This window comes from Xiphophorus maculatus, chromosome 7 (genome assembly GCF_002775205.1).
Source record: "Xiphophorus maculatus strain JP 163 A chromosome 7, X_maculatus-5.0-male, whole genome shotgun sequence".
Lineage (NCBI taxonomy): Eukaryota > Metazoa > Chordata > Actinopteri > Cyprinodontiformes > Poeciliidae > Xiphophorus > Xiphophorus maculatus.
In genome coordinates, this window is record NC_036449.1 from 25,876,121 (window position 1) to 25,895,551 (window position 19,431).

The 19,431-nt window shown below is 36.3% G+C and overlaps 1 protein-coding gene across 1 annotated transcript; it reads left to right on the top strand.

Annotated features, from left to right (window-relative positions):
- Window positions 1-3,528: 3,528 nt before the first annotated feature.
- LOC102216752 (lactase-phlorizin hydrolase-like) lies at window positions 3,529-13,753 on the top strand. The gene is made up of 17 exons (XM_023336804.1): window positions 3,529-4,181; window positions 4,348-4,418; window positions 4,780-4,857; window positions 4,926-5,019; window positions 6,109-6,193; window positions 6,280-6,913; window positions 7,008-7,656; window positions 7,751-9,304; window positions 9,397-9,662; window positions 10,436-10,726; window positions 10,801-10,999; window positions 11,179-11,381; window positions 11,467-11,573; window positions 11,732-11,863; window positions 11,996-12,219; window positions 12,405-12,671; window positions 12,971-13,753. Exons 1-17 carry the CDS (start codon window positions 3,563-3,565, stop codon window positions 13,174-13,176), a joined length of 5,679 nt encoding a protein of 1,892 aa, XP_023192572.1. The 5' UTR covers window positions 3,529-3,562; the 3' UTR covers window positions 13,177-13,753.
- The last annotated feature ends 5,678 nt before the right edge of the window (window positions 13,754-19,431 follow it).

The following is a 19,431-nucleotide window of genomic DNA, read 5'->3' on the forward strand; positions in this document are numbered from 1 at the left end:
AACAGAATAGAACTGAAGTAATGACATGTGTACATAGATGAATATAAACTAATAATTTTAGAGACTGTACACTTCAGTAAAAAAAAAATTATCTTCATGCAGATAATCACGTTGCATGTGCTGGTGTCAACTTTTTTTTTTATTGTGGTACAAAGACGCAGCAAAAAATTTGATGACTAATCATTTAACAGATATATGACACAGCAAAACTAAAAGGCACAATAAAAACATTTATTGCTGCGGCAAGCACAAGAACATTTATCTATGATGCATTTCAGAAGATACTGAAGAGCAGTTGTGATAAAAGTAATTATTTTACTTTTAATAAAATTAAAATAATTTGTTATCTGATGGGAATTGCTCTACAAAGTCATGCAAAATACCTGTTTATGGTATTTAGAACAGTTAATAATTATATAGAGCAATACGTTTTTTTAACCAGTGTTGTCTTTGCGATGAAAAACTTCACATTTGATGTCATTATACCAGCAGAGCGTTAATGTGTGCATGAAGGGGTGAATGAGTGAATGTAGTGCAAAGCATTTGATGTCTGAACAAGAAAAATTGTTATGCATTTACTATTTACTGTATAGAAAGTTTTAGTACGACCAACCTGGGTTTTTTTTTTCTTTTAAGAAATCATTCCACTCTGCTGTATTAACATATGAACATTACACTAAATTAGCTGCTACAATTGTTCAGTATTGTTCTTGACCTACTGGGACCCTGTCAGGCCAGTTTCCTTTCATTATTTTCATCATTTTTGGAAGAAAATTCAATTTTTTGCAATCTTGCGGATGTTCGGCTTTCTCAGCTTGTCAATGACTATATTTATTGTTTCACGGTAAATACTAGAAACTGCTGAATTTTTTTTTTCGCACCATGTTCCAGACTTTGCACAGTAAAATCCTTTGGATAAACTGCAATATCTCTGCAAACGTTGTTTTTTATTAATGGATGCAAATAAGAAAATAAGAAAAACCTACTGAGAGATGTGAACTTTATTTCTGGTTATGCATAGTTATTATAATTGTGTAAATTCAAGAGTGTATGCTAAAATAAAAACAACCTTTTTCCACCATGTAACAGTCTATGGATGTGCACATAGATGAGCCATATATTTGCATATATTTGTTTTTCCAGTATTTGTTTTGGGTTGATGCATGACACATCATAAGTTTTGAATCGTCATGGTTTCAGTTTAAATCATAAATACTTAAAGTTAAAAGGAATTTGTAGGCCTTATAGTTCAAAGGTATATCTCCATCTTATCTTCCACATTATATCTGTCCTAATCAACCTAATCACAATCTAGATTGGGTTAATTTCTGACACTCCTCTGTAGTTAAACTGTAATGGGAGAATGTTTTCTTCTGTTTACATTTCTAACAATGTGAAGTATTAAATCCTCTAAGATGTAACTATGTAAGGTCTGTCTTTTCTCACTTTCTAGATTTGTCTTTCTACTGATGTTGAGACAGAAAACCCTTTATTCTTATTTGTAAAACATGGTAATATTAAGTAAACTAAAAGATCCCATTCTTAGTGTCTAATAAAACAGATAAGTTATTTTGTTCCAAAGATTAAAAGTCTTTATAGCCATAAAACGTGTGTTAGGGTTTATTACAGTCAGTAAATATTAACCCACTGCATAATCCTCTACACCAGGTTTATAAAACTCAGGGCCAAATAGCCTGCTGTGAGTTTTTCTGCATCACATAAATAGAACCTCCAAGATAAGTTGCGTGCTTAAATATTAATTTATCAATCAAATCAGATTTTTCTGCATAGAGCCAAGAGAGATGGCTCTATATACTGATACTGATAAAAAAAAACTGTAAACATACATATATAAGTCGCACAGGGCTATAAGCAGCTGGTATCTCTGCCGCTCTCGGTTTTTGATGTGAAAAGATGTTCACTATTATTAAATAGTCACTGAATGCAGAAACAGATAATTACCGTATTTTTCGGACTATAAGCCGCTACATTTAGAACAAGCACATGCTAACAGCACAACGGAAAAATGTTATCCAACCCCCTCATCATGGAAACCACACGAAGAAGTTCATATGATGATGCTTTTAAGTTGAAGGCTATCGATCTGGCAGTACAGATCTGTCAGTACAGATCGATAGCCGCTGCTATGGTTTGCAGTATTTTCATTTTGTAATTTGTTTTTCTTGATTGTAAGAGTTTTGCTTCCGTATTCTATAATTGCAGCATTTCATTCTTTGAAGCATTCTTTTTTTTTCCCGTTTTGGAGTTTGCATCATTCATGTGTTTGCAGCTCATTTCAAAATTTGCAAAAACCTTAAAATGTGGGAAAGGGGAAAAATATAGTTAGTTTAGAAAGGCTTTTAATTAATTGAATTTAAGTTTATTAATTTTTTCCTATTTGATGCAATATATCAAAATCTTCCCTGGACTGCATTACTTTTATCTCAGTTGCCATGAACTTTGAGTCTGTGGTAAATGTTTCTGAAAACTATTATCAAACTTATAAAACACGGCCTCTATCACTCCACAGCTAATAAGCACTGGCAGCAGAAAAGAAAACAATCTTCACCAAAACATGGTTGCAAAACGGCATAACTAACATGTGACCTTACCACACTGATTACAGATAAGTACTGCAATAAAACTTATGTTTAAAAACAAAACACATCAAGACTATTTTTTTCTGGAGTGTGATAAAAGATACAAGACTGAAATAAAATAACTAATCAGTAAGTACATGAATAAACGTGATTTATATGACACCTTTCATGGGTCAGAAACCACAGTGCTTTACAATGAAAACAAACTTGAAAATGCAGAAGAAAAAAACATAAAAGGATGAAACAGATTACACATAACATGATACAGTATAAAAACTAGCTAAAGGCCACCCTGACTAAATGAGTCATCAAATACTACTTAGAAGAATCAACAGGATCAAGACATTCCAAAGCATTCCACAAACTGGAGGCTACTGCTGTAAAAGATTTATCCCCTCTACTTTAACCATTGCTTTAAGTTATTGCAGTAAAAGGGGATCTACAACCTCATCTAATATTGTGTTTACATACTTTGGAGAATTGTATTTTAATTCTATCCTCGTACGTGAAACATTGAAACAGTAAAGAGTTTACCTGAAACTTAGTCTGAAATAAATTAAATCCAGGAGTTGTAAAGATACATAATTTATGTGGAACTTATGCAGGAATAGCTATATAACTTTGATCGTTTCCTAAGGGCTGTGCTGCATTATTTCCTGAATGTTTTTTTTAAGCAAGTACTCATGTTCACCTTTGAAGACCTTCAAACATGGTTTTATAACTAATAGGAGGATTTTTTTTGAAAGTGTGAGTACATTGTTCCTGAGAATATCACACATGTGCAATAAAACAGTAATATTAGATAACTTGGATAACCATCCAACCATCATGAAGGAGCTTTAGAAGAACAGATGCCATAAAATGGGGAGATAATTTTCTTTATATAGCAATACAAAGAAAACTCTCAGTGCAATCTTGTCGCACTGATCCCATTCTTGTCGCACCTGCATTGTCGGGCTACAATGCAGAAGCTACTGTGGCTGGGCTGTTTGTATTTTCTGTGCATCCTTGGAAGACAAGGTAGGGGGTTGAAAAGACAGGATGACTTTGTGCTTCTTGCAGGCCCCCTGGCACAACCAGAGCTGAGAACCTTTAGCAATGGGGAAAATGTTGCCTTTGACTGCAGTCATCCCATACCAGCCAACTCCAAACTGTATTTTGAGTACCTCCGGAGCAAAGGGGTGACACACTTCAAAGTCCCGCTGTCGTGGGTCCAGCTCCTTCCAACAGGCCTCTCAAGCGAACCCCAACCAGGTGTAGTTAGATGCTACCAGACCCTCCTGAAGCAGCTGCTGGAGGAAGGACTGCAGCCACTCGTCATCCTTCATGGGTCAGATGTTCCAGAGTCTTTGAGGTCCAGGTATGGAGGCTGGGAAAGTCAGTGGCTGCTAGAGATGTTTCAGCAGTATGCCGAGTTCGCTCTGAAGGAGTTTGGGCCACTGGCACAGTCATGGGTGACATTTAGTGACCTGGATGAGGTTTTGCATGCGGGCCAGGCTGCAGGTGACCACCGTCTGCAAAACATCCTCCAGCTGAACAAGAAGATTTACCAGTTTTACCATCACAACTTCCCTGGAAATGGTGAGTTATTTCATACAAAAATGGAATACATTGCACAATTATATTGACTTAAAGTTCATAGTAAGGAGTGATTGAAAAAATGCACAGTTATTGTTACATCTCTTTGCAAAACTGACTAAACTCAGTTTTGTAAATGCATTTCTTCTGTGCTTCTGTATTTTTGTAGGGAGACGTCTGTCAATTGGGCTGAAAGGAACAGATGAAGCTGCACTTTCCCAACTTAAAGGTTCAACAACTGTAAGTTGTCTGTCAGTTAGAAGTGAACAACTAATATTATTGATAGTATAAAATGAGTTAGAAATGAATAAGAAATAATTTGCTGTGACTAACTTTACTTGCTGTCTGCACTTCTTATAAACTTCCTAGGTGTGAATTCCTCTGTGTCTTTATTTGAAATCCAAAACTGAAAGCAAGCAACAGCAAAAAAAAAAAAAAACAAACAAACAAAAGAAAAGAAAAAAACTAAATAAACAACTGGATGCATTTTGCCAACTTATTCAGGAAAAACATAACTTCTGTGTTCTATGACTGCAACCCTGTCATCTCCTCACTTCCTATGCTAATTATCATTACTGTATTTATCTCTGGATCAATACAGGTTGATTTCTTATCAGTGAACATGGATTTCAGCTGCACTTCTTCTGCAAACTTTGCACAGGAGTTGAAGAACCTACAGGTAAACTACATTCATAGAGGTGTTTTATGTTTTACATGAAAACTAAACTGCAGCCTCTTGTTTTGTAGATTTCCACTGGAAACATGCCAATCCTGATATACAGGCTGACACTTCACGACTGTTCACACCATGAACAAGAGCCTCTTGGAAACTTGCTGAATGGTATGTGGTGTTCACTACTACCCAGGCTGGCATAAACAAAAAAGCTCAACAAAAGTTCAGTTCAAAAATTATGAGATGTTTTGTTTAGTTTGTAAATTATTACCTTTAACGTAATAAACAGGTCTTTGTATCAGCATCACACATTAAGGCCAACAGATTAAAAACAAGATTGTGTAAAGGCAAATATAAAAAGTAAAAGAACTTGACCTGAACAGAGAAGTACAAATTACAAATTCATAAACACTACAATGCCAGGATGCACTGACCATGACTGAAAGAATGTTAATTATTATTATTACTAGCATTAGCATCATTATTATATGTCAACTAATCAAGAAAGATCACAAGTACAATTAAAAATAGTAGTGGCAAATGTAGCATTAGATGTGCAAGGAGAGACACTGCAAAATATGTTCATAACTGTGAGTAAACAGATTGCAGCAAATTTTAATTTAAAAAATGGACATAGCAATATAAATGTTAAACCATTACATTCGCTGAATTAATCATAAATAGCACATACAAGCTTACTAATATTACTGAATTACTTCTTAAAGAGACAAATAATCATATTTCATAATTAAAATCAGTGAAAACAATTTTTCTACAATTACTTTTAATAACGAAGTAACAACTTTTAACATGAAGCATTACTCAATATATGTACAACATATTTATTTTTTGATGGCAAACCACCATTTACATTTATCAGGGCCATATTTACTGCAGCTACTCCAACACTGATGTTGCAACGTTCACACTTGATTAAGAAAAGAGACCATCAGATATGAAAGGCAATAGAATTATCTTGAAATATATTTACTATTCAGTATTTCTCTCCAGATGTTATTTTATAATGTAATGACACTGGAAAACAAACATGAAATAAAAGAAAAATGACAGCATAATTAAAGTACCATCATGAGGCTTAAGAATTAAGGATTTGTAAAGGATTACTAGTGAATGAAATGTCTTGAATAAAGTGAAAAGTGCAAAGTTACAGGAATAACTCATCTTCAAATATCACAATTGAGGAAAAGTATTCTTGGATTTATTGCAATGTCATAAGACAGTCATTCTCTCAAACAGTCGTACTAAGAGATGATCTGAATATTATTGGATGCGACATGAAGGATGTGTTGGTGCAGTTGGAGATGCAGGATACCGTAGACAGGTAAGTAGTAGTTTACGTAAAACAATTACAGATACATTGAGTGCTTTTTCATTCTTATTTATATTTGATCTTCTCATTTTTTAAAGTGGTAAAGCACATTTCAGCAGAAATGGTGACGAAATTGCTCAGGAAAAAGATATTTTCCTCACGAAAGCATTCCCTCCTGGCTTCCAATGGGCAACATCCATAGAGTCTTTCAAGGTTGAAGGTGCATGGGCAGCAGGTGGAAAAGGCGAGACCATCTGGGATCGCTTTGGTCATGAAAACCAAGCCTTTAATAATCATACTGCTGACACAGCTGCTGACAGCTACAGAAAGGTTGATATAGATGTCTACCTCTTGCGAGGTCTTGGAGTCAACACCTACCAGTTCTCCATTTCCTGGGCCCGTATATTCCCCTCAGGTCACAAAGACAGCCTGTCAGAAGAAGGAGCTCTCTACTATGACAATCTGATCGATGCTCTTATTGAATCTGGCATACAGCCTGTTGCCACTCTCTACCATTGGGATTTGCCTCAGGCTCTCCAAGACGATGGTGGATGGACCAACGCTTCCATTGTTGCAACTTACATGGACTATGCAGCCTTCTGCTTCCATAGATATGGAAACAGGGTCAAGAGCTGGAACACATTCAGTAGTCCCTGGGTGGTGAGCCATGCTGGATATGGCACAGGTGTGCATGCTCCGGGAATAAAAGACTACGTGACTGCTTCTTATCAGGTAAACATAGTAGTATCCCCACATAAAAACCTTTTAAACATGTCTAAATTTTTTTAGGTTATAACCCTTCACTTTTTAATTCTTATTTCTACAGGTTACTCATAATATAGTGAAATCCCATGCTGAAGCCTGGCATGTCTACAATGACAATTACAGGACGACACAGGGAGGGAAAGTGGGCATTGCATTAAACTCTGACTGGGCAGAACCTGCCGATGCTGAAAAACCTGAGGATAAGGAAGCTGCAGAGCGCTACCTTCAGTTTATGCTAGGCTGGTTTGCCCATCCAATCTTCATAGATGGGGATTATCCAGTAGTTCTCAAAACTCAGATTGCAAACAAAGCAAAAGAGTGTCCCTCATCTGCGCCAGCAGTACTTCCAACTTTCACTGATGAAGAGAAGTCTAGGATCAAGGGAACTTCTGACTTTTTTGGTTTAAATCATTATACCTCCCGTTTAGTTAGCAGCAGTGTAGGTGGGTGCACCCCTGGTCCTGAAGGAGTTGGAGACTTCCAGGCAAAAGTGGACCCTTCATGGCCTGCTACAGCATCAGACTGGATTTACTCCATGCCCACAGGACTACGGTCACTTCTGAACTACATTAAAACAAAATATCTAGCCGTGAACAATGTGCCCATTTACATAACTGGGAATGGCATGCCAACAGATGACAGTGGAGACACCCTGAATGATGTTAGCAGAATAGAGTACATGAGAGGTTATATTAGTGAAACCCTAAAAGGTTAGTGCTTGTTATTTCTGTATTATTTGTCATCTGCTTAGCAGAAAGAAACCAGCCATAACTTTTTTACGTTGTTTTCTGTTTCCTTTTACAGCTATTGAACTCGATAAAGTGGATGTGCAGCGATTCACAGTGCAATCGCTTATGGATGGATTTGAGGGAAACAAAGGGTACAGTGAAAGATTTGGACTTCACCAGGTTGATTTTGTAGATGGAAACAGACCAAGAACACCAAAACAATCAGCATATTTCTTTGCTCAGATCATTGAGCAAAATGGTTTTGTTTCACGTAAACAAGATCATTTTGAAGGTGTGAAAATATCACCACCTCGCCGTTCCACTCCACTGCCACCCTCAGAGGTCCCATCTGCATCAAAAGTAGTCTGGGAAAAATTTACGCCACAGAAAAAGTTTGACAGACAAATGTATCACTATGGCAATTTCTCACAAAACTTCTTATGGGGCGTCTCATCTTCAGCTTACCAGATTGAGGGTGGATGGAATGCAGATGGAAAAGGGCCCAGTGTATGGGATACATTCACTCAGAAGCCAGGTAGTGGTATTCCTGATAATGTGACTGCAGACATTGCCTGTGACAGTTACAATAAACTTAAAGAAGACCTTTACATGCTGCAAGCTTTGAAAGTGAAATCATACAGATTTTCTCTGTCATGGTCCAGAATCTTTCCAAATGGTAGACGTGAATCCCTGAACCAGAAGGGTGTCGATTATTACAACAGACTTATTAATGGCCTCTTGGCCAGAAAAATCACCCCAATGGTCACAATCTATCACTGGGACCTTCCACAAGATCTACAAGACATTGGTGGCTGGCAAAATGTGGAGATGATTAACATTTTTAATGATTATTGTGACTTCTGCTTTGCCACTTTTGGTGACAGAGTAAAATTCTGGATGACCATGAATGACCCTCAAGGACTTGCATGGCTAGGATATGGAACTGGACAAATCCCTCCAAACACAGAGGAGCCAGGAACAGCACCATACCAAGTTGCACATAACTTGATAAAAGCTCACGCTACAGCATACCACACATATGATAACAAATACCGTGCTTCTCAAGGAGGTATGGTTTCCATTGCCCTTAATGCTGAATGGGTTGAACCTAAAGATATCAATGTCCCTCGTGATCTTGTTGCTGCTGACCGTGCGATGCAGTTCAACCTGGGTTGGTTTGCCCACCCTATCTTCAAGAATGGAGACTATCCAGAGGCCATGAAAGCCCAAGTTTTGGTCAAAAGTGAACTCCAAGGTCTTTCACAGTCAAGACTCCCTTCTTTCACAGAGGAGGAAAAGAACTTGATCAAAGGAACTGCTGACATGTTCTGTGCCAATCACTACACTTCAAACATAGTAACCCATGTTACAGGTGCAATTTTACCACCATCCTATCAAAATGACAGAGACTATATAGAAGAAGAGATGACTGATCAACCAACAACAGCAGTTGAATTCACAAGAGCTGTATCATTTGGGATGAGAAGGCTTCTCAGCTGGATCAAGGAAGAATATGGTGATCCAGATATTTACATTACTGAAAATTCAGTTTCTACTCCTATGGAATATGCTTATGATGATATTGACAGAGTATTTCTTTACAAAACTTATATTGACGAGGCTCTTAAAGGTACAGTAATAAATATTTTAAAAAGTTGTATATTACAATGTGTTGATCATTCACAACTAATTTCTGTTTGTTTTTTACCTCTCTCTTAACAGCCTATGAACTTGATGGAGTCAAGGTGAAAGGCTATGCAACATATCTCATGGATTCTTTTCAGTTCTTCCATGGGTACCAGTTTGGGTTTGGTCTCCACTACATAGACTTCAATAACATACACCGACCAAGAACACCTAAGTTCTCGGCTCATCTCTACTACAATATTATGAAGGATAATGGCTTTTCATTACCAGATGATGAAAAGATGTTATATGGAGAATTCAAAAAGGATTTCATTTGGAGTAGTGCAACAGCATCCTACCAGGTAAAAAATCTTCCATGACAAATATACGTAATCCAAATGCTGTTGTCACTTATATCAAATCATGTTCAGGTCAGATTATCTACCCAGACTGATTGGTTCCAGCAGGGTGCTTCATCACCACTAGTGTCTTTCTTTTTTGTAGCTGAATAAACAAATCACTACTTTAGATGTGTTGATGAGATTTAAATCACAGATTTCCAATAAGCTGTTTTGTAAAAGTGGCAGCTGAGTGGTGTTTTTATTTTAAAGTTGTTGACCAATGTTCCAGCAAGACGACCTAGTCACTGAACTTGAACATTTAACAACCAAGGTGTGATATCACAATGGTGATCAGTAAATTAAAACCAGAGGTTAAAAGGTCAATAAATGTATTTCAACGATTGATTCATGTTCTGTTCATCAGAGGTGCATTTCAAAAGGTTATTTTTCAATTTTTTTAAATAAGCAATTTCTTTTAATGAGAACATTTCATATTTGGCATGCTTTTAGTTGAAAGAAACCAACCATAAATTTGCTATGTTGTCTTATGTTTTCATTTTACACAAATGCAAACCATTCGTGCTAATGGTTTGCATTAACACACAAAAATAATAAGCTTTGTATTTCGGTTTTACACAAATGCAAACCATTCGTGCTAATGGTTTGCATTAAAACACAAAAATAATAAGCTTTGTATTTTGGTTTTAGCCCTTGTTTTTGCCACCCCACACAAAAAACCTTCCAGATATTCTGCAACAAGAAATCATCTTCAGTTCTGACTTTCCTGTTTACAGATTGAAGGGGCATGGAGACAAGGTGGAAAAGGTCTCAGCATCTGGGACAAGTTTACACACACTCCTGGAAATATACTTCAGCATGACACTGGGGACATTGCTTGTAACAGTTACAATAAGATGGAAGACGACATTGCTGCACTAAAGAAAGTCAAGGTGTCTCACTATCGCTTCTCCGTGTCCTGGCCAAGGATCCTGCCTGACGGTACTACCGAATATATCAATCAGGCTGGTCTAAATTATTACAAGAAACTTCTGGATTCCCTTATTGCCGCAAACATTCAGCCTCAAGTAAGTATCTCTCTAAAATATTCATTAAGAAAAATGCTTTACCTCTTTTACCAACTGTTTTTCTTTTCGATCAGGTCACTTTGTACCACTGGGATCTCCCACAAGCTCTACAGGACGTTGGAGGTTGGGAAAATGAGACCATCATTGAACGGTTCAGGGATTATGCAGATATCCTCTTTGAGAATCTTGGTCCAAAAGTGCAACTTTGGATCACTTTCAATGAGCCCTTCATAATAGCAATATTAGGCCATGTCCAAGGCACACATGCCCCAGGTATGTATAATATTCTTAACCAGAATTCCACTTTATTTTCAGAGTTTCAGCATATTGGGTGTCAGACTTTTGTCAATGCAGTACTCCTAAGAAAATATGCTGCATTTACTGGCAGAATGTTTGAATTACATCTATATAATAAAATCAACATCACAGTTTTTTTGTGTGTGTTTTTTCAGGTTTCAGTGATCGACCAGATACTCTTCCATACATTGTAAGTCACAACATAATCAAAGCCCATGCAGAGGCCTGGCATGTTTACAATGACAAATACCGAGCCTCACAAAATGGAATGGTTTCCATCACTGTAAATGCGGACTGGGCAGAACCCAGAAACCCCTACAAACAAGAGGACTATGATGCTGCACGGAGTGTGGTTGAGGTATATATTGTTCTGTCACTGTTTAACAGAAAACCTTGTGGAGTGATATTTTTGACGATTGCTGTGTGTCAAAACCTATCCACAGTTTTATCTTGGCTGGTATGCCCATCCCATTTTTAATGGTGACTACAGCCCACTCATGAAGAGATCTGTTCTGGAGCAAAGTCTTGCAGGTGGTTTGACAAAATCCAGGTAAAAGCTTGGGTTCTATTTTTAAATGCTTTGGACAAACCATAAAGTTTGTCCAAAGGAATCTCTATGGAGGTTCTTCTTAAGTTTGTTTTACACTAACTACATACTACACTGATGTTTTCTGTCATACAATTTCTTCTTGAATTTTTCTCCTTAAGGCTTCCTGAGTTTACTCCTGAGGAAATTAAGCGAATTAATGGCACATATGATTATTTTGGATTAAACCATTACTGCAGTGTCTTGGCATTCCCTGTAGACTTTGGGGAAATTCAGCACTTTGAGGCAGACAGGTAATGCATTTTAAAAGCCAGCTTTACAATTAAATAATGACTTGATAATCGTTTATCAAAATTTTCTAAAATTGTTGTTAAAAGTGTCCAGGATTTTTAATAAGCTAAATCCTGGACTAATTCCTGTTACAGGGGCGTGGTACTTCTTAGAGATCGTACCTGGTTGGAGTCAGGTTCACACTGGCTGACGATGACCCCATTTGGCCTACGAAGATTGCTGAAATTCATTAAGCATGAGTTTGGAAATCCTCCAATAATCATCACTGAGAATGGTGTCTCTGAAAACGGACCAGTTGATCTGAATGATGTACACAGGAAATACTTCTATGAAAAGTACATCAACCAAGTGCTGAAAGGTATTTAAACAACTTCATGGACTATCTAAGGACATCTAAAATACTTATCTCTAAGAAGAAAGCAAATCTGTGGTCTGAATAAAATCTGTTAAGGCCTTCATCAAATATTCAAATCAAGAAACTTACATAAAAAAATAAAAATTTCCAGTTTTTGTGCATTATAAAATTGTTTCTTTCTTCTGCAGCTTATTTGCTTGATGACGTGAATGTCATTGGCTACACTGCTTGGTCTCTGCTGGACAACCTGGAATGGGCTGTTGGCTATACAGAGAGATTTGGACTTTTCTATGTCAATCGCTCAGACCCTGATCTGTCTCGAACCCCCAAAGCCTCCGTGTCCTTTTACTCCTCCATCATCAGCTGCAACGGGTTTCCCGACCCAGCATCTGGAACTCACGAATGTTGGAACTCTACCTCCACCCCAACTCCCACCCTCACTCCTAAGCCTGAAGGTAAAAAGATTAACTTCTTACAAAGTATACTTAGTTTCTCTGATTCCTGGTCAGATCAAAGATTCTCAAAAATAAAAATACAAATTGAGACATATACGACCTTGATACATTTGACTTAATTGGTCAAAATAAACCCAACAACGAGAAACTATTCCAGCACAAGCTAGTTTAGTTAGAAAGCTAGCTTATGCAAAAACCTATGTTAAATGTTTCAGAATGAATTGTTAAAAGTATAAAGTACATTTTACATTAAACAGCCTATTATAGATTACTAATAAATGTGTTTATTTTTTTCACAGCAACAAAAGAGCCAATCAACAATGTGAACTTCTTGGGTATGAAGCTCTCTGCCAAAGATGCTGAGACAGGACTTAATGCAACATTTGCTCTTCTAATTATAGCACTCACTGGAGCAATTTCTTTGTTCATTGGCTTCTTTTTAGTAAAGAAGAGTTCCAAAAAATCCAAAAAAACTGAGAATGTAGAGCTGGACAAGAGATCCTGATTTCAGTTTGACTTACTTTTTTAATGCAGGCATAAACATGTGAAGTCCATGTTTAAATTTGAGGATGATAAACATTCTGCAATAAACAATCTTCAACAAAGAAGTCAGAGTTCCCCAACATTGTATGTTGTAGTTGTACTGTATTTAAAAAAGAAAAATAGATGTAATTCATTTATATAACCAGTGATGTGGAGAGGAGATTATTGCTTAATGGGAGCTTTTTGGATATGACATTCAACAACTGAGATGAATGGATGTAATTTTTGATTTGCACTGCTGTTTATGCTTTTTAAGCCATTTCTGTTCCACTTTGCAATGAAAGTTTGTTTGTGGAAAAATATTAAGCTTACTGAAGTCCACCAGTGGGAAAACCCATTTTGTAAAACTTTAGATTTGTTCTACCTGTTGTAAAATGTTTCTTGTTTCTACCAGTAACTTATAGTTTCCTTAAGGACCTTTTTTTTCTCCAATGTTTGAGATAAACTGAAAGAAATCCCAGTATAATGGCCAACTATTGTCTGCTTTCCCTTGCCTGTCCTGTGAAACTTCTGTTTAATAAACATATTATCACACTGTACATGTTTTGATTTTGGGCTTTTCTGTTCCCCTCCAACACTATCGGTATAGTTATCTTGAAAAAGTAACTGGACTTCTGATAACTGATTACTCTTTGAAAAAGTAACTTAGTTAGAATACAAGTTACTTTGCTAGCTACTTTCGGAAGCTGAAGACAACAGCTCCTGAAAGTCAACCATCTTAAAGTGCAGCAACTTATCTATATATCTACTTTCTGACCAGCTTCTGCTATTCTCCCAGTTCAGCTTTCTGTGTTACTTTGCACCACCTGGTGGGTTTCTCTGTTCGTTTGACTGTGCCATGTTCCAAATATTTCTTAAAATTTGATGTAGTGTTTTTGTGTTAATCCATATTATTGAATATATTCCTAAAAAAATTAAATACAGTGGGAAATTTCTTGAAAAGTTATTAATTTTCCTGTGTTAATATTTGTCCCATCTCATTTTAAAAAATTGCGATTTGTAAATCACCTGTCAGCTAGTAAACCTATCGGGGATTGATTGGTAGCGCCATCATCCACTTGGGGGCTTTTGCACTCTGCATCCTCATTGCATTAAAGTGCTGCATGAGACAAGTGTTAAATGATTGTCGTTATTCTGTGTCCCTTGTTTTCAAAGGTGTAACAAAAGCACTTTGTCAAAAGCACAGAGAGTACAACAAACCTCAATATTGTCATGATCAGCTGACACAAACTCAAAACAGTGCTTGTATTTCCAGCCAGAAATTGTGCATCTCTCGCCTCCCTCCACTTTTTATGTTCATGTTGCTGCATGGTATTTCACATGAGATGTGCTGAGTTGGAAATACTAGCTCATTAGATTACTTATTACTAAAAAAAGGGTCGAATTAGAGTAGCACGTTACTAAGTAACACTTTACTGACATCACTGCCCTCCAATTACATATACTTTTACATTTATTTGGAGAGAATTTCTGACTTGGTGCAGTTTTGTTTCTTTTATTGCTCCATATCAGCTCGTCTCCTCCTGCTCGTCACACTGAGGCAATTTCTTTGTGAAGAACATATAAGCTAAATAGCAATAACATTTTGCTTTTCTAATTACGCTTTTAAAACAGAGAGAAATGTTGTTAAAAAAATAAAAAACTTTTCCTTTTCCTACATGAGTTTGAAGATTCCTCTTCGGACATTTATGTGCAGGTGGTACAGGTCAAGGGTCAGTCCCATGTTGTAAAGGCAATGATCTAACATTCAGATCTTATTTATATATCTTAAAATGATGTTAAGCAAAATTAAACAGCGTGTTAGGTCAATAGTTACCTCCTTTCCTAAACAGTGAAAGTATATTATAAGTGAAGTATATTTATACAAAAGTCTGATAAATACCTTTGTATTTACATGTTTCGGTGCAGCCGTAAATCTGACGCACAAGCAAAATTTGCAAACATTTCATTTTTGCCTGAAACACAATCTATCACTGGAGAAGACTATTGTTGTCCACAAGTTACGCAAAAAAGAGTTGGCCAATTAAAATATTCATACCTTAAATGCAACCTCTAGACATCCCCAACACTAATGTCAATGTCCATATTTCTAAAGTATGATGTTTTTGAAATAAGCAACATGAATTACAGAAAATATAGACTTCTTACATATTATTTTTTTACATCTGGAAATTTTGTGTATGCACACAACTCTAGAGGGCAAAAATACTATTTTTTTACATGCCATACTTAGTTGTCCTGCCATGGTAGAACAATTCCTTTAACAAAAAAAAAAAAAACTGCAGCAAAACAGTTGGCTTGTTCATGCTTGACATAAACATTCCATTCTCTCCCAAACTATATAAAGTTAAACAAACATCTTACAAGCACGTTAACTAAAAGACAATAAAACATTTAGTCCTCTACAACTTTTTGATAGTAACTAAACAAAAGCTCTGTGAGAAACGCACCTCACTCTATGGGCTCTTTGCACGTACGGCGCTGATGTCACATCCGCAAGAGCGAAGTCCAACTTTCTTGTTTCCGCTTTGAGTTACCGTGACAGCTAGAAAAGACAAAGTTGTATTTTAGAAGCAAATAAAGCAATACAATGAACATTGTTATCTTCCAAATATAATGGGCTTTTACGTTTTCATGGATTTCCAAGCGATCCTGAATTAGGAAGACGGTGGCTTGTAAATATTTGTTGCTGAATTTAAAAAGCTAACGCCGCACAGTAAACTTTGCAGCCTTCACTTGACTCCGGATCAGCTTATTCACCGGAGACCTTAAAGAACACAGCCGTATTTTTCTAAAAGCAGCAACTATTTTTTTTTAGATATGTCCAACAAAATAATTCTGTCAAAAGGTGATTCATTTGGAGTTAAGTTCTGCCAAAAATTCACTAACAGTGAAACACAAACAGGCGGAAGTTGAGAGGGATCCACAAATAGATGAAAATGTTGGCCTAAAAGGTGTTTGCAACACGTTTGGAATTTTGTTTAAATAAACAATATATATCTCCAAAGTAGAAGAAATAATAAAAACATCTCTACTAGAAATGGTTTGCTCTTTGTAACAGCAATTGGAAAAAAAATTTAAATCCCATTTTTGTAGGGGAACTTTCTTCTGTACCCTTGAAAACAACATGACCCAGTATAAATAGCAGCTTAATAGTAGCGGAAATGGACACCCAGGGATTCCATCTGAGATATTAAATCTACAATATGGTGGATCTGTAGGAAGAAAGGACTTTTATTTGAGCCAACAAACAGGCTCACTGCCAAGAGTTCCTATCAGGTTTGGGTTCAGGGTGAGGTCTTGGTCTCTTTTATCTGGGCAGTGTAATAGCATCTTTTGTTGGATTTATAATAAAGATTGTTAGATTACTTTTTATTGACCATAATTCCAGGGCCTATGGTTACCTCATGCAATGATACATAACAGACAAAATGGCCCTGACCAGAAGGTGTTGAGATTTATTTGAAATAAAAAGATGTTAGTTTAAAACATACATCCTGCAGCATAAAACAATACTTTAATTTTTATTTTATAAAGTTTTGTTTTTACTTTTATGACTTCCAATCAGTAAATGGATGCCATGGATATTATGGATATTGCTGTTCTCTGCTCGCAGATTATTTTTCCAAACAAACTGAATTCATTTAGTAATTTATGAAATTCCTTCTGATAAGAGAAAGTATATTCTACCTATGTGTATTACATTATCTCCCTTATGACCTTTACATCTTAAGATAAAGTTATGTTTTACCTTCCACACTCTTTTACTGCACAGTCCCAAAGGCCACATTTGGAATAGCAACGGTATAACAAATATGTAAAAAAAATACATATTCTTTTATTAAATGTTTGCTACTCTAGATTTAAGAAAATCAGAAAAACCTTAAAATTGACACCCTTTGACCCAGTGGTCTAAGGGGAAACTAAGAAATTGAACAAAGTGCTTTCACATGTATATTTGCAGGGCTGCACAGTACATTGTTGGTAGCATGGTTGCCTTGCAGCACAAAGATCCTGGGGACTTCCTTGCTTTGTGCTCACAGGTTCTTCCTGTGCATCCATGGGTTCTCTCTGGGAACTCCCTCTTCCCCTCACAGTCCTGTTAAGTTAATTCATCTCTCTAATTTGCTCTTAGATGTGAATGTGTGTGTGTGTGCATGCATGGTTGTTCACCCAATGACCACTGGAGATAGACACCAACCCTCTGCAACTCTACGAGGATAAACTGCCTTAGATAATGGGTGGATATACAGTACAGACCGAAAGTTTGGACACACCTTTCTAATTCAATGGGTCTTCTTTATTTTCATGACTATTTATAAGGCAAGAAATCCCACTTATTGACCTGACAGGGCACACCTATGAAGTGAAAACCATTTCAGGTGACTACCTCTTGAAGCTCATCAAGAAAATGCAGAGTGTGTGCAAAGCAGTAATCACAACAAAAGGTTGCTACTTTGAAGAAACTAGAATATAAGGGGTATTTTCAGTTGTTTTACACTTTTTTGTTTAGTGCATATTTCCAGGTGTGTTATTCATAGTTTGATGCCTTCAGTGTGAATCTACAATGTCAATAGTCATGAAAATAAAGGAAACTCATTGAATTAAAAGGTGTGTCCAAACTTTTGGTCTGTACTGTATATTTTGCATTTTTGATTGGTTTTATGGCATTAAAAGTATTAAGACAAAATAAATAGTATTTACCATATTACTTTATATTTACAATGCAAGAGATGCAACATCATAAATCAAATATTGGGAATTAAAGGGAGCAAAAAGTTAGACAAACAAGTTTTTCTGATCAGGTTTGATGCTGCATTTACTGAGTTTTACTCACTAAAATTGTTTTTATTGACGTATTAACAAGGAATGGAACATTAGAGATTTTTAGCAGTAAAAGTCTTCATACTAAAAATTTTGCCTAATTCCAAAAAGTCCTAAATTGTAGAAAGGTTGAAGAAAAATATGATTACTTTAAAAAAGCTTTAATTTTAGCAACAAAAAATACCATCTTGCATTAAACTTCAAAACACATGTTTAATACATTTAACTAAAGTTATTATCAATGGCATTGATTTTTACAACCTGAGGAAATAAATGAAAGGGCTTCATCAAAGTTATCTCTGTTACTGTGAACTTTGGATAAATAACCATTGTAATAAATGGTTATGAAAACTATTGTATAACTTTTCAAACACTGCCTTTATCGCAATATAGCTAAAACACAGGCAGCATGAAAAACAAAGTCTTCACCCAGGTATGGTTACAAAACAGTATTACCTATGTGTGACCTTGCCGTACTGATTGCAGATAAGTAGAGCAAAAAACATACAGAAATTAAATTTTTTAGAGCAACAAAAAAGTAACTGGTTCTAGTCATGAACAAAAGGAAAACCTCCTGAAAACACTAACAATTAAGCATTGCTATAAGGAGCCACAGTTGGTGCAGTTATCTGTATATAACACTGTCTGTTTTTTATGACTAAAGAAAATAATCAGACATCCGTTCATCTGTTTCTTTCTGTGTGTCTGCTCTGTCTTCTCAAACCCTGTTAGTTGTAGCAGATGGTTGGTTCTGATGGAGATTTCTTCCTGTTATGAAACATATATGCATGCTCACTATGAGGAATGGCTATAAAATCAACGACACAACGGAAGTGATTGTCGATTGTCTCTATATGCCTGTCTGGGAGGCGTGAAAACCACAAAGTACTTTACAATGAAAACGCTCTTAAAAAATTGAAGTTAAGAATATAAAACAGGATAAAGCAGAACACAAATCACACAAAAACACTATTCAAAAGCCAGACAATAAATACGTCTACAACTGCTTCTTATAAGAATCAACAGCATCAAGACATCCCAAAAATTGAGGCAAAGCATTCCACAATCTGGAGATCACCGCTCTAAAATATTTATCCCCTTTGGTCTTAAAACTTGTTTGAGGAACCAATAACTGGAACAACTGTTGACTGGAAAATTACAGACTGACAGAAGAGGTGTAACAAAAGGAAAACCTCCCTTTGATTTCCAGGGCAGAACTACATTGGGCTCCAAAAATAAAGACTTTTAAATGATTTCTAAAATGTACCAGTAGCCAAGGAAATAAGATTAAAACTTGGAGTAGCCTTTGTATTAATCTACTATCTCTTGCATGTATTGGTTAAATTTCTTGCAACTAGATCTGAACTGAATGGAGACGGTCAAGATCTTTCTT

What these genes read in the sequence shown, in the direction of transcription:
- LOC102216752 (XM_023336804.1), top strand. Translation starts at nt 3,563, where the DNA reads ATGCAGAAGCTACTGTGGCTGGGCTGTTTGTATTTTCTGTGCATCCTT. An exon ending in CCGCAAACATTCAGCCTCAA is followed by an intron (nt 10,727 to 10,800) that starts GTAAGTATCTCT and finishes CTTTTCGATCAG; the next exon opens with GTCACTTTGTACCACTGGGA. An exon ending in CTGCACGGAGTGTGGTTGAG is followed by an intron (nt 11,382 to 11,466) that starts GTATATATTGTT and finishes ACCTATCCACAG; the next exon opens with TTTTATCTTGGCTGGTATGC.